The 25,572-nt window shown below is 40.4% G+C and overlaps 1 protein-coding gene across 1 annotated transcript in view; it reads right to left on the bottom strand.

Annotated features, from left to right (window-relative positions):
* Positions 1-16,455: 16,455 nt before the first annotated feature.
* The window catches only part of YTHDF3 (YTH N6-methyladenosine RNA binding protein 3), a 48,096-nt gene continuing 38,979 nt past the window's right edge, over positions 16,456-25,572 (bottom strand). Inside the window, exon 5 of the mRNA XM_024211483.2 lies at positions 16,456-20,719. Coding sequence (XP_024067251.1) covers positions 20,696-20,719 — 24 coding nt within the window. The 3' untranslated portion in view covers positions 16,456-20,695. The remainder of the gene's footprint in view (positions 20,720-25,572) is intronic.

Genomic DNA, 25,572 nt, shown 5'->3' with positions numbered 1-25,572 from the left:
TCATTTTCTTGGCCAGTGTAGCATTCTTTGCAAGTAATACACAGCTATATACATTTGAACAGGCCAACATCTCAATAATCTGATGAGGAAATTGTGAAGTATTGACCACTCCACACATACCCCTATTGTAGCCATATTCCACAGGCATGAGCTTTATCATTTTGCATGGACTCAAATCTGATGTAAGAGGGTTTAGCTCCATTAGAGCCCATAGTGTGACACCCCTTACACTAGGTTTGATTTTGCCTAATGACTCTCTCTTTCCTGGACACCTTCCTCAAGAAGTCAACAACAAACATGTTTCCACCCTTATCACAACCTTGGCTTAGCAAAATACTTTGGGTTTTTCTTTATCCCTTTAAAGATCTGAGTTCTTCCTTTTGTTCCCTCCATTTATCTTTGGTACAGTGAGAAATCATTTCTCAATAGGCAAATGAATTTACATATAGCCAGTCACACCCAGTTTATTTCATCTCCTCTCCAGTTTATTTTCACCAACTACATTTTCTTAAAAAAAACAAAACACCTCACCAAAACATTGCAAACTGCATTCTCACCTCACCAAAACATTGCATTCTCCTCTACTAGGAAATATTTTTCATATGAAATGGCTTTTCTTTGTAGTCTTACTGGTTCATGTGTATGGATTGAATTATACCAGAAAAAAATCCAGATAAGTACATGGACAGAATTCTAGTTCTACTAATCCCCCATATTCCTTCAATTTAGAGTCTTGGTTCCTTTGCTATAAAATCCTATATGTGAGGGGTTTTGCTTCAGTCTGCTTCACCCGGGCTGCAGGTACAAATGGCTGTACTGCAGACTTAAGCACCCCATAAAGGCATTTATTTAAAAATATGTAAATTATAACAGTTTTTTTAACACAAGTCAAAACAAGGGTCACTAAGTGATCTTGCTCCCGTGCTGTTCAGAAAAATCAAAGCTGTATATTTAAATAAAAGCCCAGGGCCTGGTATTACCTTTCAGAATGTGTCTGTGCCAAAAATACTGATGTCTGTAACACTTCCATCTTCATTCCCATTCTGCTCCCAATGCACTCATCTGAGAATGCTATTCCTGGTTTGCAGAGAATGTGGAGGTGATTGAGATCCAGCCTCTCCACTACATATATCAATACCTGAGACAGAGGGTAGGACAGGAAAAGAATTGTGATTAGTTAGATCAAGCAGCTAGCAAGTCCATCCTTGGTTATTCAGATGAGCAGAGTAAAGCAAACTTTAAATGCTGCTGTGGCATCTGTTTCCAGGCTCTTTCCTTGGCTATGAGACTGCATGAAGATCACTGACTCAGGATCATCTAGCTGCTATATTTGCAACTAATGATGCAGGATTGTATGTCAGAAAGACCTGGACAGTGAACTTCCTGAGGGCTTTCACAACCATAGTATCTAAGTGCCTTGCAAACCTTGATGAATTTCTCTTAAACAACTGAAGCACAGAGATTGGCTAATTTGCTCAGTCATACAGGAAGGGTGTGGCAGAGGCAGGATTAGGACCTGCATCTCCTGAGCCCCAGTCCAGGGCATAGCCACGAGCATGGCTGGCCGTACCCTGTGGCACCTGAGACGGTTGCCTGACTGGGGGGGGGGGGGCCTGCGCCACTGGGTCCCAGAGCATAGAAAATTGTTTCTGCTGTTGGTGCATATGTATTCTCTCTGTTCTAGATGCACAGAGATGGTGGAGTGCTGTGCTGGAGGAAGGAGGGCACAAGAGACATAACAGGTAGGCAGGCAAAAAGGTGAGAGGGAATAACAGAAAGCAGCAGGAGTTGCAGGGAGAGAGAGGAGGAGCAGACTCTTATGTACATCTCTAGCACCCCCAGGATCCTGGACTGATTAACACCAGTTTCTCAGGGAGCTTCCTGTTTCCTGCTGCTTCCCTGAACCCACTTGAGAAGAACAGGCAGTCAACTGAAGTAGTAAGAGCCAGTTAGGCCCTTAAGGTGCTGATATCTTCCTTCATGCAGGCCCTACTACCAGCCTGCTTATTTGTCCCCTTCAATTGAGTGTTGAGAGCCACTATAGCTGGCACAGAACAGCAGTCATGAGTGAAAGAAGGAAACACCTCTCTGGGGCAGCATTCAGAAAAAGAAAAAGCAAAGGAAGCTTTTCTATCTAAGCAGGAAGGAGCTCTCCTGAGATACATAGACACAAATGTTCACGGTGAGTCTTCCAGCCCCAGTGAGGATGTGAGTGGTGAGAAGATGCCTGATCTTCTAGTTAGTCAGAGTGCAGGTGACCTGGCAGCTACTGCAGCATCCATATCTCCATCTCAAATGGATGTAACCATGCACATTCCTGAAGAAAAGTGTAGATCAGAGAAGAGTGTGGTGGAGGTGCAAGAAACAGCTGCTGCTGAGTTTAGTTCCTTAAGTCTAGATGATCCAGGACTGTGGAGCCACTTGAGCAGTAGCCTGAGGGACTTCCTTGTACTGCATGGGCCACAGCAAGTGAAAAACTTCATGTTCCCCAAAGACAATGAAAATAGAAGTTTCCATCCAACACATTACTGACGTGAAATCCCCAATGGAGGCGCCATGGCTTATGTGCTCAAAAACCAAGAATGCTGCATACTGTTTTTGTTGCACACTCTTCCAGTCTAATGTTCCAGCCACATTGGGTTCTACAGGAACAAAGGACTGGAAAAATCTGGCATGCCATGAGAAGGCAGCAAATCACCAGAGCATTCCATAGGCGGAAAGAGCTTGAGATGAGACTAAGGTTAAAAGGCCACCACAGATGATCGGCATCAAGAGAAGATTGCATCAGAGTCTCTTTACTGGCAAAATGTTCTGAAAAGGATCATTGCCATTGTGAGAATGCTTGCTATCCAAAACCTAGCACTGCGTGGCACTTCAGATCACCTGTATGTGCCAAACAATGGAAACTTCCTTAAAATTGTGGAGCTGATGGCTGAGTTTGATGCTGTACTCCAGGAGCATTTAAGAAGAGTCACCACCCAAGAAATTTACATACACCACTACCTTGGAAAAACAATTCAAAATGAGATATCACAGTTACTGGCAACAAAAGTCAAACAGAAGATTGTGGCAGATCTGAAGTCAGCAAGATATCACTCTTATTCTGGACTGCACACCTGACATCAGCCATACGGAACAAATGACTTTAATGGTGCATTTTGTAATAACAGAACCTAGTGAAAATGTCCCTGCAATGTTAATGGTCAGAGCATTTTCTAGAATGTATTGACATTGATGATACTACAAAAGCTGGTATGACAAATGTGCTTCTTAAAAAGCTGGAAGATACAGGAATTGCGATAGCTGACATGAGAGGTCAGGGCTATGATAATGGTGCCAACGTGAGAGTAAAGAACAGAGGAGTGCAGACACAGATCCGAGAGGTAAACCCTCAAGCTATTTTTGTCCCATACAATTCTCATGCATTGAACTTGGTGGTCAGTGATGCAGCATCAGCTACTAGTGAGGCTGCTGGATTTTTTAATGTAATTCAGAGCATCTATGTATTTTTCTCTGCATCAACTCATCAATGGCAAATTTTGAAGCAACATCTGGGAACATCCTCTCTGACACTGAAACCACTGAGTGCCACACGATGGGAAAGTCGAGTGGAGGCGATAAAGCCTATCAAGCACCAAATTGGGAAGATAGATGATGCCATAGTTGCCATTATGGAGGATAATGCTATGACAGGAACTGTTTGTGGGAGAACAGTGGCAGAGGGAAATGGAATCACCAGAAACATACATAACTTCAAATTTCGGTGTGGCTTAGTGTTGTGGCATGACATACTGTTTGAAATAAATGTTGTAAGCAAGAGACTCCAAGGTGTTGACCTTGATATATCTGGAGCAATGGAACAAATGGACAAAGCAAAGTCATACCTACAGTCTTACCAGTCAGATGAGGGATTTCAAAACATTCTGAAGAGTGCACAGAAGTTGGCAGAGGAACTTCACACTGAAGCTATTTTCCCACCCATTCAAGAATACAAGAGTCACCGAAGAAGGTGACATTTTGATAATCCCATAAGAGACCCCAAACAACAATTCAAAGTTGAATTCTTTAACCAGGTGCTAGATTGTGCAATACAGTCAGTTGAAGAACGATTCATGCAGCTCAAGGAACACAGCAGTATATTTGGGATGTTGTATGATATTCCAAAACTCCTCACTATACCTGAAGAAGGCCAACACCAGCAATGCAGGGCACTAGAGAAAGTGACACATGATGACATGTGCGATATTGATGCAAGTGATTTAGGTGATGAACTGAAAGCCCTTTCAAGATACATTTCAGTAGGATCAACTCTAAAGGCTGTTCTGGAATATATGTGCACAAATAAGATGACCACCCTCTTTCCAAATGCTTTTGTTGCTCCATGCATACTTCTAACACTTCCTGCAACAGTTGTCAGTGGAGAACGCAGCTTCTCCAAGCTGAAGTTCATAAAAACACATCTATGCTCCACAACGACACAGGAGAGGCTGGTCGGCCTTGCAGCCATCTCAATGGAGTATGAGCTGGCCCAGACTGTGGACCTTCAGCAGGAAGCAGTTCAAATCTTTGCAACCAAGAAGGCATGGAAAGCACCACTTTGATTATTCAAACAGATAAGAAAAGTTAACTTTCAAATGCCTGAACAGCAAATGTGTTATTTAAAATTTTTGAACAAGGCATTTTAAGTTGTTTGTTCTCCTTTATTGGGGTAGGTAGCAGAGCAGTACCATGAGAGGAGTAGAACAGGAAGAAGGCAGAATTGAGACCTTCCAAAGTTTTGGTCCAAGCGAGGGGGCAGGGGAGCGTCATTTGAGCTTCCCGCCTCAGGTGCCAAAATGTTGTGGGCCAGCCCTGGCCAGAAGATTATTCTTCCTCTTCCAGCAGAAACTGGCATCTTCTGCAGTGACTGATGCAGGATACTTTGGACACCGAATCGATTCGCTACACCACTACCATGACTTATGCACTGTCCTACATATGCACTGAATGAGGCAGGTTCCCTTTGCAGAACAAAACCAAAACAAAACTGTGTAATCAAGCTATCCACTACCCAAAATAAGTCCACTGAGCCCCAGTGACTCCTCAGCAACTCTGATGTATGCCAACCCTGAGTAGTACAGGACCAGAGAGCTGCAACTAGGCCAGTGTTAAAAGCTTTTAAATCAAGGATGAACTGTTGGTGCCTGATCTCTGGTATCTATACATCTGTATACTAAAGTATAATCCAAATGTACATCTTCAAAGCAGGGGGGAGAAGAGGGGGATGCTGAATCCTTCGCACTGGCAGCAAGAGCCAGGGGCTCTCAAGTGCAGATCCAGTCACTCTCTCCTGATATTTATATTCCAGTCTTCAGCTATGCAATGTCAGAAGCTTGATGCACACTCCGGCATAAATACTAGGGAAACTCCAGAGCACAAAGAAATGAGAGTGAAGCAGCAGCAGCAGGACAGACTAAGGTCTACTGAGCCCTGTGCTGCCAACGGAAGGAGTGGGTTAGCCAGTTTATCCCCCAACCAAGAGGATCTGACAATGCACCTAACACCTCCAACTTTCATTAGCGCTCCAAGCCCATGCCTGGGGCGGCAAGCCACGGGGGGGGGCGGCCTGCCAGTCCCTGTGAAGGCGGCAGTCAAGCTGCCTTTGGCGGCATGCCTGCAGAAGGTCCGCCGGTCCCGCAGATTCGGCGGCAATTTGGCGGCGCATACGCCGAAGCTGCGGGTCCGGCGGACCTCCCACAGGCATGCCATCAAATCTGTGGGACCGGGGACCTCCCGCAGGCATGCCGCCAAAGGCAGCCTGTCTGCCGTGCTTGGGGCGGCAAAAAAGCAAGAGGCGCCCCTGTTCATTAGGGTATTTATTCGGTGTTCAGCTAAGGCTACATGGCAGAGTTTACAAGTTATATAGGTGTGAAGACTTTTTCTGATATAAAAATGGCCTTTTCAGTTTAACTTAAATCCTTTCTGAGATATAAGCTAGACCAAAAAAGCCACTCTCGTTCTAGCGAGAGTCAGGGAGCAGGGGAAGAGATGTGGTCTCCTAGTAAAATAAGGTGTGAATTTAAACTGATAGTTATATCAATAAAAAAAAAAACCCCACTTTAGCATGTAGACAAAGCCTAATACCAAGGGGCAGACAAGTCTGACTACAGAAAGATAGCATCTGTCCCATCCTCTCCAATAATCAATTTTTGCTTCCTGGAAAATATGGTTGCTGTACTCCAGTATTTGTATTGTAGAACATATTTTCTCTAATACTTAAATAGCAATTGTTCAGCTAAAAGTAAAGTATTCAACTGTCATATGGGAATAGTCCTTTATGTTAATTTCCATCCACAGTGACAGGAAACAGTCCAAGAGATCAATAATTCCTGAGAAAGGTAAAACAGCAATTTGATAAATCTGTAATCAATAATTAAGCCAAACTCAAGCACATTATGTCCCTGTGCAGAGAAAAATAGTTGATCCAGTGGGAGTATCTGCCTCCATATAACTACTATATTTAAAGGTACTGTAGGTAGTTTCAGTTTGCTTTCTCTGGAGAAGGATGCCAGATGTTATATTTAAAGACTAAAAGTTTGACGCACATTCTCTCCAATGGTAACTGATGCCTGCAGCTCTAGAATTGTGTCAGGGCTGGAAAGACAGTGTGTGGGAAGTCTGAGGAACCCAGGTTTGGAGCATACATTTCCCTTAATATATTCCTGTTTATACAAAAAGGCCTCGTTGAAACCTCCTATGTGTGGAGACTGTATTTTCTTAGGTAAAACATGCATCATTTACTGAAGTGCTCACCTGGTTTGGTTAGTTTCTTGGGGAAATAAAACTCAGCAAATAACTTCTTTTTGGAATGTTCCCCGTATCCTCATGCAATTGTAGCTTCCAACTGAGTTAACTGGTCTATCTGCAGACACTGTGATGATCAATAAGGCATAAAGTTGTGTCATAGAATTTTCTCCCTTTTAAGTGAGTTGTGGAGGGTATTCAAATTCCTTGGAACTATATGCATCACTTGCTCTTCATTTTTATTACCTCAGTTTTACTTCATTTAGATTAAAAATGCAGTTAACAAGTACTGTTGTAAGCAGCACAAAGATAACCAAGGTTGTCACACATGCACTGTTGAGGAGCCTCACTACCAATAAATGCCTTTTATACCCAGTTATCTCATCCTTGTATAAACTACAGTAACTCCTCACTTAATGTTGTAGTTATGTTCCCGAAAAATGCTACTAAGCGAAACGATGTTAAGCGAATCTAATTTCCCCATAAGAATTAATGTAAATGAGAGGGTGTGTGTGTGATGTGTATATATATATATACACATATATATATATATATGTACATACACCCCCCCCCCCACACACACACACACTATAAGTTTTAAACAAACAATTTAATACTGGTACACAGGGATGATGATTGTGAAGCTTGGTTGAGGTGGAGGAGTCAGAGGGTGGGATATTTCCTTTACTGCTAAATGATGAACTAGCACTTGGCTGAGCCCTCAAGGGTTAACTCTCTCACTTTACAGCAGGAATGGAGGGAGATATGCGCATTCCCCTTTAAGTACACTGCCTTGTTAATTAGATCAGCTTGCTGAGACCGCAGCTGCTGCAAGCCTCCTCCGTCCTGAGCCCTGGTGTGTCCCCCTGCTCTATGGAAGATGAGGTAAGCGGGGTGCAGGAGCAGGGGGACACCCTGATGTTAGCCCCCCTCTTCCTTCCCTCCCCCCTGCACAGCAAGCAGGAGTCTCGGGGAGCAGCTCCAAGGCAGAGGGCAGGAGCAGCACATGGCAGTGGGGGGGGAGAGACACAGCTGAATTGCAGACAGCAGCTGCACAGGGAACTTAGGGGAGCGGGGAGCTGATATGGGGGCTGCCAGTCCACCCTGGTTCCAAGCCCCCCCAGCTAGCTGCAACGGGCTGCTCTTCCTGTAAGCAGTAGACAAAGCAGGCGACTGCCAAATGAGGCTAGAAGGGAGCATTACACAACTTTAAACGAGCATGTTCCCTAATTGATCAGCAACGAAACAACGTTAACCGGGACGACTTTAAGCGAGGAGTTACTGTATTTCATGATCTATTTCTTATGCAATTATTCTAAGGGTTAATGACACCAGCAGGGGAACATGAGGAATTGTATTGGAAAGAGGAAAAAAGCTTAGTGGTAAACTAGAAAAAGGGAGAGAAGCTAAGTTTATACCCATTGGTAGTGAGAAATTATTGCAAACTCCTGCCCAAGTAAGATTATGCACATGTGTTAGGGGCTGCAAGATGCAGGTTTATGGTCAGAAGAAATGTCCATCACTATTTTTGCTGTGCTTTTAAAAAACAAACCACAACAACAGATATTATTTGAATGGCAGTAGCTCATAGCAGCATCAATCATGGGTCAGGGCTCAGCTGGGCTAGGCATTGTAGGAACATAAAGATGGTCCCTGCCCTGAAGAGTTTACAATCCAAGATATGTTTCGCACTTGACTAATGTAATCAGTTAAATTAGAAGTAATGAGGACAAGGGGTTAGCTTAATATTCACTGATGTAGTTTAGAGAAATTAATATTCAACTAAATAAGGAGTAAAACTTCTTTATGGAAAGGCTCTCAAGCTGGTAAATAGCAACATATTGAGTATTTTTATACATTACATGTATATTTTGTAAGAATTTTCTATAGTTTAATCATTGTGAGATTCAATATATTTAAATATAAAAATATTAAATTAAAAATTAAGGTTAATTAAAAAAAATGTTTCTGGGTTACACCTTAGAAGTAAACATTGTGAAGTATCTTTTCACATTCTTCCTCATCCCCACTCCCCAGTTTCTCAGCTTAGGCAATTGAGACTAGTCAGCTTCCTTTTTATTTATAGTCCCAATTTAATTTTCAGGATCTCATGCATTAACACAACCCTATCAAAACTGTTGGAAATATTAGTTTGACTGCAATTTAAATTTTAGAACAATGCCAACGTCAATTTTTCTGGATTTTGTAGAAAAATATTTGTGCATAGCATAAATTTTGGTCCACATTTCACCAGACATTATTGCTCTAAACAACTATATAACTGATTATACAGGATACATACTGTGATGAGATTAAACTAAGTCTTTATTATATATTTATGAACATTTGTGGTGTTACTTATCAATTAAATGAACACAATAATTTGATTCATTTTGCCTTTTTTCCTGTTCAACTGCCCATAAAAACCATCAGAAAATTCTCAAATCTATTAATTTACGATTTACACATTTCTCTTGTTCTGTAGATTGTTAATTACAAATATCACAGATATACAGGCACCAATCCTGCAATTGGCTTTATGAGGTCTGACTGCTCCGAGTTGCAGAAATGAGAGCACGGATTGCAATATTAACTGTTTGCACTGTTGGCTAATTATGGAAATTAATTTAGAAAATTTACACTACTACTGGGAAGTCACAAACATTTGTGCCTTCAAGTGAATGATATGCATTTTGTGATATTCAAATGAGTAAAGTTTGGCCATTCAAATGTTTGCAGGAACAAATGCCTTTTAACATTCTTGAGTCTACATTGCCTTTAAAATTTAAAATGACTATTGGGGCAATTTTCCACTATTTTCTCATTGCTGCATTAAGATACAGTTCACACTGAATGACTTGACAGTACGGTATATAGTACAATAAGCACAAATGTAATCCCTGTTCTGACCATTTCAGTGACAACACATTATTATTCCAGTGCTCTTTTTGGACACTGGTCAAATTTGGTCCAAAGTTTTAGATTTCTAAATACTGTATCTTTACACATGCCCCCCAGAAATGCAAGCTAAAAACTATGTAATGTGCTGGATCAGATGAAAATATACTCATTCAGAATCTGCTCTCTCAATTACCACTTCCTTTTAATCAAACAGATTAAGTCCTCACTCCCCCGCTTTTGCTTCATAGAAAAAGGTCTCTATTACTTTGCTCTTTTCATTGAGCTGAGAATTATGGGTAGCTGAAGAGAACGTGCATAATATTGTGCTGTGGTCAGCTCCCTGGGACTCCTTCCCTCAGAACAGAGTTTTGTTTTTTTGAAGCAAAATTAACCCCTCTCTTCAGTAATTAAGAGGCCTCTTTTGCAGAGAGAAAGGATAATGTGAATAAGACCCCAAACTGAAACACAGAAGACCTGGGTTCAGTTTCTGGGTTTGTCTGTAGAATAAGGATAATACTCTACTCTCACTCTGTCTCGTCTAAATTAAAAGCTACATACTCATTTCAAGTCCAAGCCAATGCAATTTGTTTATGAAGAGCTAGCTCGGTTACCTCCCCGGCCCTAGGAACTGAAGGCAATTGCTGCATGTATGTTCCATCATTGACTCAGATGCAGCTGTCCTCCTCCTGCTCTTTTGAAGAGAACCATCTTAGGTCAAAATTTCACATTTCCCAAGCAGATACTGCCTCATTTTAGGCAACCTGGGACATGACAAACTATCATAACACCCATTTTTGTTATTCTCAAACATCCTGTTTCCCTTGATTTTTTAAAACTATTAATAGTGGTTCTTCATGGAAAAAACTCAAGGGATAATTAAGCTCCTACCCCGCTGACATAGAATCATCGAATATCAGGGTTGGAAGGGACCTCAGGAGGTCATCTAGTCCAACCACCTGCTCAAAGCAGGACCAATCCCCAGACAGATTTTTACCCCCGATCCCTAAATGACCCCCTCAAGGATTGAACTCACAACCCTGGGTTTAGCAAGCCAATGCTCAAACCACTGAGCTATCCCTCAGTACTGTTATCAGTAGACCAAGCAAAAACAAATAGCATCCCTATTACACTTTCTTTTACTTATACATTGCTACATAGTCTTCATTAAAGGTGTTGTCTCCCAGCACAGTGTGTGGGGGAGAAGAAAAATGGACAAACAACTCAGATTATAGCCAGTGATTAAGCGTCCATGGAGTTTGTGATGTCACCTCACAGAAAACCAAGGTACATAAATGACTGAGTGCAAAAGGATACATGTCCAAAAGGCAAGCTTCAAGAGGAAAAGAAAAGGAAATGTTAAAAAAAAATTGTTAGGACTTAAAACATTATATGCTAACATCTGAGGGCTGATCAAGAAATTCTGAAAAAGTTTTAAGGATTTATCTCACCAAACTACATATTAGGACAGGGACGGACGCGCGCATACACACAGGCCTTTTTAATCCCCAAAAGATATGTACCAGTTACATGTGAATTGTGATAAAAAGGCTTAGTTGCACATGTCCCCTAATTCTCAGCAATCTTGTGCACGGTGTTAGACCCTTAAAAGACCGAAGGGGGGAAAAAAAGAAACTTGATTCCATTTTTTTGCATGCATCTTGGTTGGATTCTCTGATTATTTTGTCAGTTCTTTCCACATAGGCTGTACAGTAGCTGGACACTGGTAGTTGTTTCCCAAGAGCTAGTATTTCATTTTCCTAGCATTAGAGATAATTCAAGCCTTAGGTCATTTCCCAAAAGGTCCGTTACACAGTAACCAGTTACTACTGTCCATTAGGATTAGTTTGTAAGTCATTGGCAGTGTCATATCAAAAGCTTATTTAAAGTTATCATTTTGAAAAAATTTTAACACAAGGAGACCCTCAATAAAGAATGGCTTTGCCAACAGCACGAAGCAAGCTGAGACAGAAAATACACACAGCAGTAGCATGAATTACATCTTTTATAATGGCCACTTCATTTTTGCTCTTCCTCCTGCCTGCCTTATGTTTCTGTCTCTGGGGGACTGAGAGGGAGGGGAGGGGAAGAGAAGTTTACACCACAAAAAAATGGGGGGAAAAAAGCTTAGAACCCTGATCTCTCCTCTTCCAATTTGAGCATTCATTCTAGTTTTCTGCTTCTCTATTTTTGTAGATTTCAGTTCAGCTATTACTTGCTTGAATTATAAGCAACTTGGCTCCATACTGAAGTAACGGTGTCCACAAAATGCATAGTAAAACATTGCACGGTACATATGGAGAGAATTTTCTTATTTTTTATCCTGGGCTTGGATGGTTACTTTTCTGTTTCTTGCAGGTGCACTGATCACAAAATTCCATCAGTTTTTCTTCCTTCTTGAATTGTTTCCTGTTGGACCACAACCTGCTCCAACCTGATAATCCGACAGCTAATTGTTGATTTTTACTTGGCAGAAGTGTGATCAATGCAACTGCAAGGAAGAGGAGAAAAATTATAAGCCGAGAAACAAAAAAGGTTAAAAAAAAATCATAAGTGCCCTTTCAGATGAGGGAGATCAGATGCATATAGAAAGAAATTTACTGGGTGTACATGTTATCAGAAATTATCATTCAACATTAGTGCCAATTTTAAAAAGTTAACTCTACGGAAAGCTACCAACGTCCAGAAGAAGTTGCACCAGGGAGTCTCTAATATAAACAATGCAGGAGGGTGATAACTGTTTAACTAAAGGGAAAAGAACAATGAGCATTTTTCTTTAAACAAAGGGACAGACCCAGAAATGTAGCATAATGAAAGCTAACCACAACCTGCAATTCTTACACCACTGTCATGCAGTCAAGGTGTGTTCAAACTACAGTTTAGCAACGAAGCTTACAATTTTTTTTTTTAAATACTAGTAATACAACAGAAGTTGCCCAAATGTACATCAAGATCTTATTTTTAATTGATTTAGTATTAAACAAGGCACAGCCGATGACAGAATTGTGTCTTGGTGAACTACATGAAACAAGAAAGCATATTGGTCAACTATTAAGATGAGTATCAACCCTCAGTACCTACGCTGATTTATCAGATAAATACCTAGTAATACACCTCTACCCTCGATAGAACGCTGTCCTTGGGAGCCAAAAAATCTTACCATGTTATAGGTGAAACCGCGTTATATTGAACTTGCTTTGATCTGCCAGAGTGTGCAGCCCCCCCTCGGGAGCACTGCTTTACCGCGTTATATCGGGGTAGAGGTGTATCACCAATGTAAAATCCTGGGATACTAGAATGATAATTGACCTTAAGACTTAATGAAGGAATTTAGTGAACTGTGATGATATCTACAAATACAAATTAGAGACTCATTAAGGGCCAAATAATGGATGCAAAGAATCTTCAAGGCTTTTGTACAAATAAGGTTAATTTGAAAAATATAAAAGAGAGATAGGCACTTTAAGTAACCTGAATTGCATGCTAATTCAAGCCCAGAAGAAAAGGGACAGTATCTTATTAAAAGTGAATGAAATCTTTGTAAAACTGAAGTGTAAAAGTGACCAAATTAGGAATTTAGAGTACAGGTACTAAGTACCTCCATACCTGCTCATCATCCATACCAGTTCTTTACTCAGAACGAATTCCCAGCATCCATAAGTGAATTATTGAACCATTAAAGAGTGTCTCACAGTATACCACTCCGCTACCATTACCCTCCTTTGTACTATATAGTTTTTGGTTTTCTGTTATCCAGCATCTCATCCTTTTCCTATCGCAACCTTTGATTTTGTAACTCAGTTTTCCAAGAAGCTATCAATACTCACCAGTAACCCACAGATACCGTAGGTATTTATTAATATTTAAAATAAGCATAGATTTCAAGAACTTAAAAGTTTCTCTGCATCATTCTGCTAGCCATTCAGCATGATCACATTAACTTCTTCATATTAAACATTGAAGGAAAATTAATACAACTTAAAGATCTTGCATTACCATAAAATCTGAATTTGAATGGAATACAATTCAAGTTAATAGCAAATTTTAACTTGAAGAAATTAAATGCACAATTTTACACATTTCCAGAAGAAACAGCACAATCACGAGACCCAATGAGTTTGTCATGAGAAAGAAGTGTGAACCAGTTCAGTCTGTGGAAAACAAATTGGCAAGGGAACCTGAAATCAGAAAAATCACAGTAAGAATGTAATAGCAACAGCCTCCTAAAGGAGTAGGATTGATTTAACACATATTCCAGTCATGCAACACAACAAACATCTGAATTATAACCAACTTATTTAACAATTCTGTAGTGGTTAGGAGATTCCAACCTTTTTTCTTCCATATCTAAAAACACTAAACATCACTATGTTGCTGCTTCTCAGAACAGCTGCAATACTCAGATGTTATTGAACAGCAACAGCATATACAAACGATGTCTGCAAAGCAGATGTTTTATACTCCTTCTCCTGCCCTTTTGCTGAAATGCTCATCGCTCAGGTTTGTAAACGGACTCAAAGCCTCCAAACCCCATTTTTGTTTGTTCAGAACTATTTAGGTTGAAACTTCGTAAAAGGTGATTAAAAAAAAAAGCAGTTAAAGAAATTCCCTGCAGCTATTTTCAAAACAAACAAGGAAAAAGACTTACATACTGACAATTCAATATTAAAAATACACCTCTACTCCGATATAACGCGACCCGATATAACACGAATTCGGATATAACGTGGTAAAGCAGTGCTCGGGGGGGGGGGGGGGGGGACTGCGCACTCCGGTGGATCAAAGCAAGTTCGATATAACACAGTTTCACCTATAACACGGTGATTTTTTGGCTCCCAAAGACAGCGTTATATCGAGGTAGAGGTGTATAAGACTTCACAGGCAGTTTGTCCCTCAATGAGGAAGAGTTGCTGTGAATCTGAAAAACACTTAAGTTCCAAGTTAAACAATTAAATTAGTTCAATCAATGTGAAGTAACTGTTCCCATTGCATAACTGCCTACAGAGCTATAGAATTGCACAGAAAGTTATGCAAGTGTTAACATTTCCTAAATATGCCAGTGTGTCTACCAAATGGGTGAATTTAAAACCAACCAAGTTGCAGAGTTCCACAGTGCTGCAACTCAGGTCTTCCCTCCTCCTACTCTTTGTTTATGTTGCTGAAAGGATACAAAATAAGCTGCTAATACAACATTAAGGCTATGTCTACATCTACAGCTGTGCCACTATAGCATCCTAGTGTAGAAGCTTCCTAATGCAATAGAAGGGGTTTTTTTCCTGTTGATGTAATTAAACCATCTCTTCAAGATGCAGTAGCTAGGTCAACGGAAGAATTCTTCCATCAACTCAGCTGCATCTGCAATGGGATCTTGGTTGACCTAACTATAGCACTTAAGGCATGAAATTTTTCACAACCCTGAGCAACGTACCTAGGTCTAGCTAATTTTTAAGTGTACACCAGGCCAAAGACTGCAATTGCAGATATACACAAAGGAGGGTATGTAAACATTAAAAGTTCTAATTCTAGCGTTTACTTACTCACATCATCTATATTAAAAGGGACAACCAGAATTACACCCAATTTGGGTTTCGGAAAAAACTGTGTCCCCAAACCTCATAGTAAAAGCCACCATCTTCCTTTTTTAAAAAATGCCTATTAAATTATATCCCTTCCCACCTTCCATATCAAAACATTGTGGCGCCTGTTGAAATAGATGGACATTGTATAGTAATTTACACATGAGCTTGACATCATACACACAAGTTACAACAGGAATGCTTCTCTACCCACCTATGAGGAAACAAGTCATGGGGAAAAAAGGAGGTGCTTCTGTGCTGCTATGGATCTGGAAAGAAGTAGATTCTGCCAGGATCCCTCCACAAAAGGAATATGCAAAGAGGAGCTGGTAATCTTACCACACATCATGAATATAGCAGACGGTAGCCAGAGTTGTGCTTCTCTCATCAGATCCTAAACGAGGCAGCAGACAGGGATATGAAGAGGAGCCCTCCTGCTCAGGAGTCTCCATTATTTGAAAGTGGGACGAGGGGGAGAATGAGAAGCCTCTTGCAGTCTCCCTCTTGTACATATCTGGAAGAGAGGATCCTCTTGGAATTAAATGCTTGAAGCCCCAGCCTGGGTGCTTCTGATACGGTTGTGGCATGAGTGGCTTCTGATCGGGACAGGGGGAATCGGATGAAGGAGAAATCCAAATAGATTCTTGTTTGCTTTAGAGTAGCGATTAATGGCTGGGAGGAGGATAATTCAAATCCTGGAAATATGAACCCCTGGAGTTATTAATAAAATGTATTACTGTCCCAGTGTTTCAGTGGATTAGGGCCCCATTATGTTAGGCACTGGAGCATGTCACCAATATAAATCTGTTTCAGCGTTTACATAATCTGGACAAAAAACAAACTATCCTCAAGGGCTGAAATCTGACACAGATTTGACATTGTAGACAAAGTTCTCTCCTTATTCATGCTGTAAAAACTCATTTTTGGTTATCTATAAAAATGTATAGCCTGTATAGCAAGATAGGAATTTTAAAAGAAGCCAAAAACATTTACCTAAAATTCCTTATTACTCAGACAATTTTCCTTTTTTGAAATTTGATAATAATGTCAGACTAAAAGCAAATGTTGATATCAGGGAGCACATTATACTTCTATAAATCTGAGAAAATTGAAATAGTCAGCCACATGAACAGGTTCTCTTTATTGAAATCCTCACAAGGATTAAAAAGGACCAAATGGTGAGTTTTCATGCCAAACAGAAGTTCTCACCTGATTAACTGTAGTCTAATTCACATGAAGGAACAAACAAAATTCAAACACCCATGTTCTGCTATGAATGAAGTTAAATGAACCATTCTCCTTTGATCTTTTCCTTAATTTTACCAGAAAAATAGACCAAGGATCTTTCCATGGCAAAAGAATACACAGATGTTACTGAAAACAGGTGCCTCTCATTTCCTTAAAATGAAAATGGCAGCAAAATGAGTTGAAATGATGGAACTGCTTATATTGATTTTTCTTCTAAAATTTTTCTAACAACCATTCTCCCATGAACAATGTTAGGTATCTGAATGCCTCTTCAATATCAAGTATGCATTTAAAAGTGTTAATGCTTCAAAAAACAAAACACAAAAAAACCCTTCCCTCCCCACACACACCAGTTCTGCATTAGGTTTTTAAACTGTTAGCAACATCTGGAGAACCATTTAAACATCTTTCTTGCTGCAGAGATACTAATTACTTTGAAAGCCTAGCCTAGACAGGACCAAAATAAGGCAGCTAGCACTGCATTGGAATTTACAAGGCAGTATTTATTTAACTAAATTTCTGCTGGGAAATATCAACCAGCATCCATACATAGAGAAACATGGTACATTTATTTAACATTTGAAATAAATTCTCAATTATAAAAAAGTAACCTCATGAAGGGACTTTACAGATAAGACTTGGTGAAAGTGTCTCATCTTCATTATTTCAGTTATCTGCATTAGACCAAGCTCTCGCCTCAACTCAATTTTTTGTTTGGTGCCACAGACCTGGGCTTTGAGATGGATTCTTTTTCCAGTGAATTTTGGAAAAATTGCAGTCATGAATTCAGCATGACGTCAGTGCTACAGGATCAAGCAGGAAGAGATTAGCTCTAAAAGGAGCAAACTCATTTAAATGCAAAAATGTAGTAAGTTACCAAAGGATATGCGGAAACCTAAAGAGCTGAAATTTGCCTAAGTGATACTAGGTGAGAGTCTGTCCCAGTACAGAAGTCCCTCAAAGAAAAATAGTACCCATATTTTGTTAGGCCATCAGCCTGAGAATTCAAGTGACAAGATGCATTTCTCGTTAAAAAATGTTGAAATTACAGTCAAGCAGCACTCAAAAGCTAAAGAATGGCAGAATTATGGCTACCCATGCAAACTTAATGTGTCCCTCTTGTATGTATGTATGTATGTATGTAAGTAATGTTTTCATCTCTCTTAGTCTTTAGTTACATGATCACTTACTGTATTTTCTACCAGGCTCCTTTGCAGAGAATGGATAAATGCTCAGTGCACAGAATGGATAATGCACACTGACTGGGTAACTATTTCAATATTTCATTCTCATTTTGTGTGTGACCTTGTGCCTTACCTACTGCACACCATCCAAACCCTGCACTGACTACAGAATTAGTATTTTCTTCATGGGCTTTTCTATGGCACTCATCACTATTGCAGCTGAAAACTTATTTTAACAATACTCCCATGAGATAGGGGATGACAAATCCTACCTTTGTATAGATGAAATGATGCACAGAAGTTAAAGGCCAAAAATGTCAAGTGCTCACGAATTTTGTGTGCCCAATACCACTCAGGATCTGATTTTATAGAGTATTTAGTATTTTACAGCATTTTCTATATTCAAAGTATATTGATTTCAATTTTAGGTATGAATTCTCAGCACTTCTGCAAATCAGACCACGTCTCAATTTGGGCACCCCGAAAGTTAAAACACACAGTTAGTGGCCTCCTCGGAAAAGTTTTTGTCTTAAGTGACTTCCCTAGGATCACACAGGAACTCTATAGCAACTACCTCAGCCAGAAGATCATTCTGTCTCATCCTGCAATCACAAGTCATTTTCTTCACATCTTCTAACTTCTGGAACAAATGAGGCATAGCCTCCTTCATTACACACAACCTGCTTCATTCTGTGCACTGAATTAGGCCGGGTTCTTGTGGGAAAAAATAGCATATAGTGATCATATAATTAAAGACTAACAATGTATACATACACATGGAATCTGAATTAAGAGTACACAAACAAACTTGATTCTGGCATTTCCTAATATTCAAATGCTTGACTTGCAAACTTAACATTCTTTCACTGTAGCCCCCCTGTATTATCCTACATTGTTTTTAAAAGCAAAAGGAAAAACAGAAATCCCATGGTGTGGAAATATGTTGATGCCCACATGGGTCACCAGCAGGATTACACCCTTTAGTCTCACAGCATCAATATCTGCCACTTAAGCTAATAGACCAGCTGGTAGGAGTGGAAGGCTGTAGACTAGCCAGTAGAGAGAGATGAAACATTCTGCCACATTTCACAGCTATTTGCTATACAATAAAGGAATGCTGGGAGTCCAGGACTCAGGATTCCAAATCTAGGTCCTGAAGGGAATTGTGCTCATTGGTTATAGACCCTTCTGCCACAGTACCCTAGCATGTCACTCCATGCGACACACGTAGCTTGCCCCTTTCTGTCCACCCTCTTTGTTCCTGGCCACCCCCTCAGCATTTGAGTCAAACTGATTCCTTCTCTACACTGCCGGGTGCAATTACCTTTTGAATTTTCAGAATACTGGGACAAGCTAACATTTGTATTCGTAACACTTTACATCCCATGTTCCAACATATTGAATTAAATCTTCACTGAGGGACTGTAAAATGTTTTAAAATCAATGGATAAAGAACACTGTATATTCATTGTGTGTGTTGGGGAAGAGAAAAAAGTAGTGCATAAATAGTAAAATAGCCTATATTTAAAAAAGCTGTGCTTGTCCCTAAATGTCAGTACTCAGCTGACTAGAAGCTGTTGTAAATGCAAGAGAGATTCCAAACACAATGTAAACATGTTGGATAATAAGACACACCAAAGGCATTCAAATCTGCAGTATTGCTATTTTAAGCTTCAACATATCTGTCTTCTACACTGCTGTTCTAAAAAAGGAAACTCTCTCTGGAATTTGAACAGACTGTTCAGTATTTTATGCAGTTCATACAGCCGCTTGACATTTTTGATCATACAAATTCTTCCATCAGGTAAAATTCATGTTACTAAGAAACAGGTTATTGTAAAAAATAATTTTCAAACGGTAAATTAAAAATTTAGCATAGAAGTATTCAGATTAATACAGTATCTTAAACACTTTGTTAGATAGCTTTAGCCAGTAACAGGTACACATGGATGTGAACACAGACTTGATCCACTGATCAGTCTTTTTCCAAAAGTATTTTGAAGAGAGAGAATGCTTGAATACTGTGATAATAGGAGGAAAAAAGTTGAGAAACAGTATATGCTTGCTAAACAAGAATTATGTTTATTTAGCTAGTGAATCACCTAGAGGAGTAAATTTTCACTTCCATGATAGCAATCTGTCAGGCTTGCAAACACCCAGAAATAGGAATTAAAGGTTTTAAATGTAGTTATAAAGGTCATAAAAAGTCTGATTTAGACTGAGGTACATTTACTCAAAACTGAGATTCATTGAGTGGTAGCAAACAAACAGTTCCTCAGACAAATGCACTTTTTTCGGTATACATATTACAGAAAAAATAAAGAAGTGTGCATTAACCGGTGCTGTCCACCAAGCTGCATATTAATATTCTCTTACACCAAACAGTTTGAAACAAGGGAAATGTCATTCTAATATAATTTCATGTTACGTTTCATTTGGCTAAACTGCATCTTAAAGTTGCCTTGCCATATTAAAAGTTTACTACAATAATTTTCACATGAACATTTAGACTTGAGTTTTACTCCAGGACTAAATATGGCATGATTTTGCTTTTAATCTGTTGAATAGCTAAAAACTGACAATTAAAAAAAAAACTACAACAAAGAAAAAATAAGTTGAAGCAATGTGAATCTCACATCATTGAATCACTTCTAATGGTTAATTGTTAGTATTTAACAAATTCAAAGAGTTAATGAATCCTTGCATTCGTTCCGTCTCCTGTGCCTTAGCTAGGATGCATAAATACAAAAGACAGCAGATACTGGTAAAAGCTTCAGGACAGAAAGTGCTTGACGAAGTTACAGTTCTCAAGTGTGTTTGGTGAGAGAGTATAAGGGCAGATGCACTGATGAGAACCATTACAAGAAGAGTCAATTTCGTGTTAAAGTGTTCAAAGATGTCACCTTAAGCAGAAAAAAAGCTTTAATAATGTCTTCTTAGACATATTAGGCATTTCCAGAGTCTACATCATTAGTGTTGTAATTCTAGCAGGACATCTCCATATAGTTATTGTTTGTTTCTATTTCTCTCCTGCAAAAAAAAGAGGAAATAAAGTTAAAACAAGCATTTTCACATGAAATTCTGATATTCCCCCCTCATTAGAGCAGTAATAAGGTCACTTGTTAAGCATGTCAACTTCCTTAAAGAATGCAGCATGTTTTATAGGAAATGAAATCAATGTTCTGTATGTATTCAGGCAAAGTGGAATGCTTAGTTCAGGATAACTTTTTTAAAGTACAGTGGAAATTAAAAGGCAAATCTGTTTAAATGACAATGAGCTGTTGAAAGGAATACATCCCACTGTTACATTTAGGCACCATACTGGAGAAATATTTGCTTCCATTAAAAAGACATTCCACTGAATGAAATGAATAGTCAAAGGGGGAAGAAAAAAAAAAGGCACTATTCAGCATTCAAGCAAGAAAAAAAAAATTACCTTAAATTTGCTGCCTAAGTTGTCAGCAAAATGGACTATATGTTTAATCAGTAGAGTTTTAAGTTTCCTTGAAGCTTTTTATTCCCTACAGTTCTGGAATCTGGAAGTGCTATTGAGGTGATACTCAGTCACTAGACAGGTTTCAGAGTTGCAGCCGTGTTAGTCTGTATCCGCAAAAAGAATAGGAGTACTTGTGGCACCTTAGAGACTAACAAATTTATTTGAGCATAAGCTTTCGTGGGCGACAGCCCACTTCATCGGATCATAGAATGGAACACACAAAGATACTTATACATACAGAGAACATGAAAAGGTGGAAATTGATTGGCCTCTTACAGTTGGCATGGTTACTTTCACCTTTTCATGTTTTCTGTATGTATAAATATCTTTCTGTGTGTTCTATTCTATGCATCCGATGAAGTGGGCTGTCGCCCACGAAAGCTTATGCTCAAATAAATTTGTTAGTCTCTAAGGTGTCACAAGTACTCCTATTCTTTCAGTCACTAGAGGTTTCATCCAAAACTCAAAGTCAATGTGAGTCTATTAACTTCACTGTGCTTTGGATGAATTCTGTGCCACTACTGCTGTACATACTGTATCCCTCTATGAAAAAATAGCTGTCATAATTAAGGTCCACATGCACCAATAAATGTAGGTAAGAAGGAATCTTACCTACAGTAGAGAATGTTGGGACAAAACCTCTCCATTTTTTTTAGAAATTGTTTTTGCTATTAACAGGAAAAAAGTGATTGGGAGAGAAGTGATTGTGCATTTTAGTGTTTGCATATACACCTATGTTTTATAAGTGCATTACGTAGTATAGTAATTTAGTGATACATAGTGAAAGTATTTTCAATATTTTAAATACTCTTCTGGAAAAGTTCACATACAGAAAGGCTTCTGCTGTACTCACAGGTAATTTTCATTACAATTAAAAGGAGGAGACTAGATTAAATTTCTATTTTTTACTAACTTTACTACATGTTTCTGGCATTCAACAAAAAAGTAGCACGATGCTAGGATGAGATAAAGAACCTCTTAAATCTGAAGAATGATTGTCACGTAACATGCTGAAGCTACATAGTGTTCCTCACTGTTCATATTAGGCAGGAAAGAACAGATAATCCTGAATGAATGCTTCCAGGAAGACAGACTACAAGAAAGAAGGTACACAGTACCCATATATGACTGAAGCTGTTCTTATTAAAAGTTCAGAGTATGGCTGAGGCCATGGACTGTACAAAGAGGTTTGGTACTTTGATGCAACACCTTTGCAGCAGCTCACAATGGTGCACGGTTAGACCCTCACCACTCAAAATACAACCATTACACACATTGGGCCAGATTCTGTCCTCCAAATTGCTTGCTTCACACTGCTTTGACAGTGCAAATTATTTGTATTACAATAGTTCCTGGAGTCCTTAATCAGGATCCCACTGTGCTGGATGCTACACACACAAAACCTACCCCAAAGAGCTTACAATCTAAACAAACCTATTTTAAATATTAGTAAAGGTATTCTCTGTTTCCCATTTTTTCATCATTTTATTAGGACTGACTTTTTATAGCAAAAAGAGTACATTGCATTAAAGCAGGGGTCGGCAACCTAAGGCACACGTGCCAAACACGGCACATGAGCCGATTTTGAGTGGCACGCAGCTCCCTGCCCCAGCCCCGGCCCCCAGCCCCCCCCCGCCCCCCCCCCCCCCCCACCGCTCTCCCCTGCGGGGGCAGGAGGCAGAAGCTTGGTCCTGTGGCAGCCAAGCTTCCCCCCTCCCCCGCTTCTTCCTCCAGCGTGGTGCTTTCCTGCCCCTCCTCCTCTCCTTCCCTGCGCCAATCAGCTGATGGCCCTAGCGGGGGAGAGGGAGAAGAGCGGCAGCGTGCACACAGCTCCGTAGAGGACGCAGAGAGGGGTAGGGACGGAGCCTGGGGGAAGGGGATGGAACAGGGGATATCCCTTCCAGCCCCCTGCCATGAGCCGCTCAGGGCAGGGGGCTGGGAGCACCCCCACGAGCCGAGCACCCCAGCCTTCTGCCCTGCATCCCCCAGCCCTCTGCCCTGAACCCCCCCAACACACACCCAGCCTTCTACCCTGCACCCCCACAGCCCCATCCCTCTGCCCTGAACCCCCCATACCCCCAGCCTTCTGCCCTGCACACCCCAACACACACTCAACCTTCTGCCCTGCACCCCTACAGCCCCATCCCTCTGCCCTGATCTCTGAACCCCCTACACACACCCCAGCCCTCTGCCCTGAACCCCCTCCCCCAGCCCTCTGCCCTGACACCTGAAACACCCCCCCTCCCCCAGGTCTGGGGTCCCGGCCGCAGGCCCTGATCAGCCCGCTGCCAGCCTAGGTGAACAGAACCCCAGGCTGGCAGTGAGCTGAGCAGGCTGGTAGTGTAAGATCAGCATTTTAATTTAATTTTAAATGACGCTTCTTAAACATTTTGAAAACCTTGTTTACTTTACATACAATAGTTTAGTTATATAATATAGACTTATAGAAAGAGACCTTCTAAAAACGTTAAAATGTATTACTGGCACGCGAAACCTTAAATTAGAGTGAATAAATGAAAACTCAGCACACCACTTCTGAAAGGTTGCCGACCCCTGCATTAAAGCCTGCAAAGGAAAGGATTTTTTAAAATGGGAAATTAATGAACCATTCATGTGTATTAGTATGTCATTGGTGCATTTCTCAGGTGGCTGAAGACATCTGACCTTTGGCCTCATTTCTCACTGTGTAAAGGCATGCAAAAATCGCCTACAATGCACATTTTGTCACAGCTTATTGCTGTATCATTAGCAGACCTCCACTTAAAGATGCAATATTGTAATGTGAAGCAGTGAAAAAACGCACAAGACCAAATGATTTCGATTTAGGAAAGGTTTTGTTTTTAAACAATATTGCACTTCTGAAATACTTATATTATACTTGCAAATGTTGTGAAGAAAGAGTTAACTCATGGAAGTAACCTCAAGTATATATTTGCTACAAAGTGTCTCCCATTCCCACCCAACCCCCAACATATTAACCATAGAGACCATCCTGATGCTTATTTGCATTTTTATACATAGCTTCTGGATTAACACACTTAAATCAAACACTGTCCTTCACATCCAAGAACATTTTTCTAATGAATAACCTAAAAAGTAATGCCACCCCGAAGATATCTGCTGATTTAAGAGACTGAAGTTAGGCATCTTCCAAATTTGTAAGTCAAGAAAATCAGGTCTTGGCTACACTTGCAGCTGTACAGCGCTGTAAGTTAAACCTGTCTTCGTACAGCTGAGTAGGGAAAAGCGCTGCAGTCTGTCCACACTGACAGCTGACAGCGCAGTGGTGTGGCCACACTTGCAACATTTGCAGCTGTGTTGGGAGCGGTGTATTATGGGCAGCTATCCCAGCATTCATGTGGCTGCAACGTGCTTTTCAAAACGGGGGGGGGGGGGGTTGTGACAGGGAGTGTGGGGGGAGAGAGAGTGCTTTTTGGAGCATGTCAGCTCTCTATTTTGCAAGTTCCGAACTCCCGGCCCCCTGCTCATTCATTTACTCACTCAAAGCAAGCTGCAAACTGTTTGCTTTTCTCTGTGGTAAGAGCTTTGAAACCGGCACTTCCGCATTCCTGCAGCCAGTCACAACAATGGAGAGGATTGGCCACTTGACAAGGTGATTAGCACAGCGCTGCAAGCGTTTACACTCACACCCGTGAGTCATAGCCACTCCGCTGCAGTGGTTATTCCTCTCGGAGATGTGGAGTACGTGCAGCGGTGTACCCAGGGAGATACAGCGCTGTAAGTGCCCTGCCAGTGTGGACGGAGAGTGAGTTACAGTATTGGGGGAGGCTTTACAGCGCTGTAACTTGCAAGTGTAGCCAAGGCCTTTGTCTTCAATTCCATCAGAAAACAAAAAAGGATGTAGTCTTTAAAAACCCTCCTTCTCCAAGCCTGCATATTTTCAATTCCTGAATGTATGCACACATGTGCGCACACAGAGAGAAACAAACTTTACATTTTTGCTGCTTCGTAGATTTAAAATTTTGAAATCTCATAAAGTGCATAGAAGAATGTGTCTCAAATGCGTTTGAAATGGTCTTTAGTACGACAAGATGAAAGAACAGAAATAAATTTGTATACTATATTGCTTCCCTCTTCCCCCCCCCCCCAAAAAAAACTACTTAAAGTAAAAGTCCATTTAATATCAATTCTCTTCTCCCATCTTGACGACCAGGCAGGTGGGGGAATCAAAATGGATATCCAGCTCCCAGGAGAGTGTTTTGGCTCTCAAAAAGTGAAGACAGACCAAACAATAGAACACCTTTATCCCAGGCTTTCCATGATTAGAACAGAGCATCTTCACTTGGGAACATTTTCCAGTGTACAGTCTGAACTCTCCCCGAGTTCCCATTCATCTACATTCTTTTCTTTACTTCTCAAATTCTGA

The sequence above is a fragment of the Terrapene carolina genome, unplaced genomic scaffold (assembly GCF_002925995.2).
Source record: "Terrapene carolina triunguis isolate 2854851 unplaced genomic scaffold, T_m_triunguis-2.0 Scaffold58, whole genome shotgun sequence".
NCBI lineage: Eukaryota > Metazoa > Chordata > Testudines > Emydidae > Terrapene > Terrapene triunguis.
This window is presented reverse-complemented; position numbering and strand designations above follow the sequence as displayed.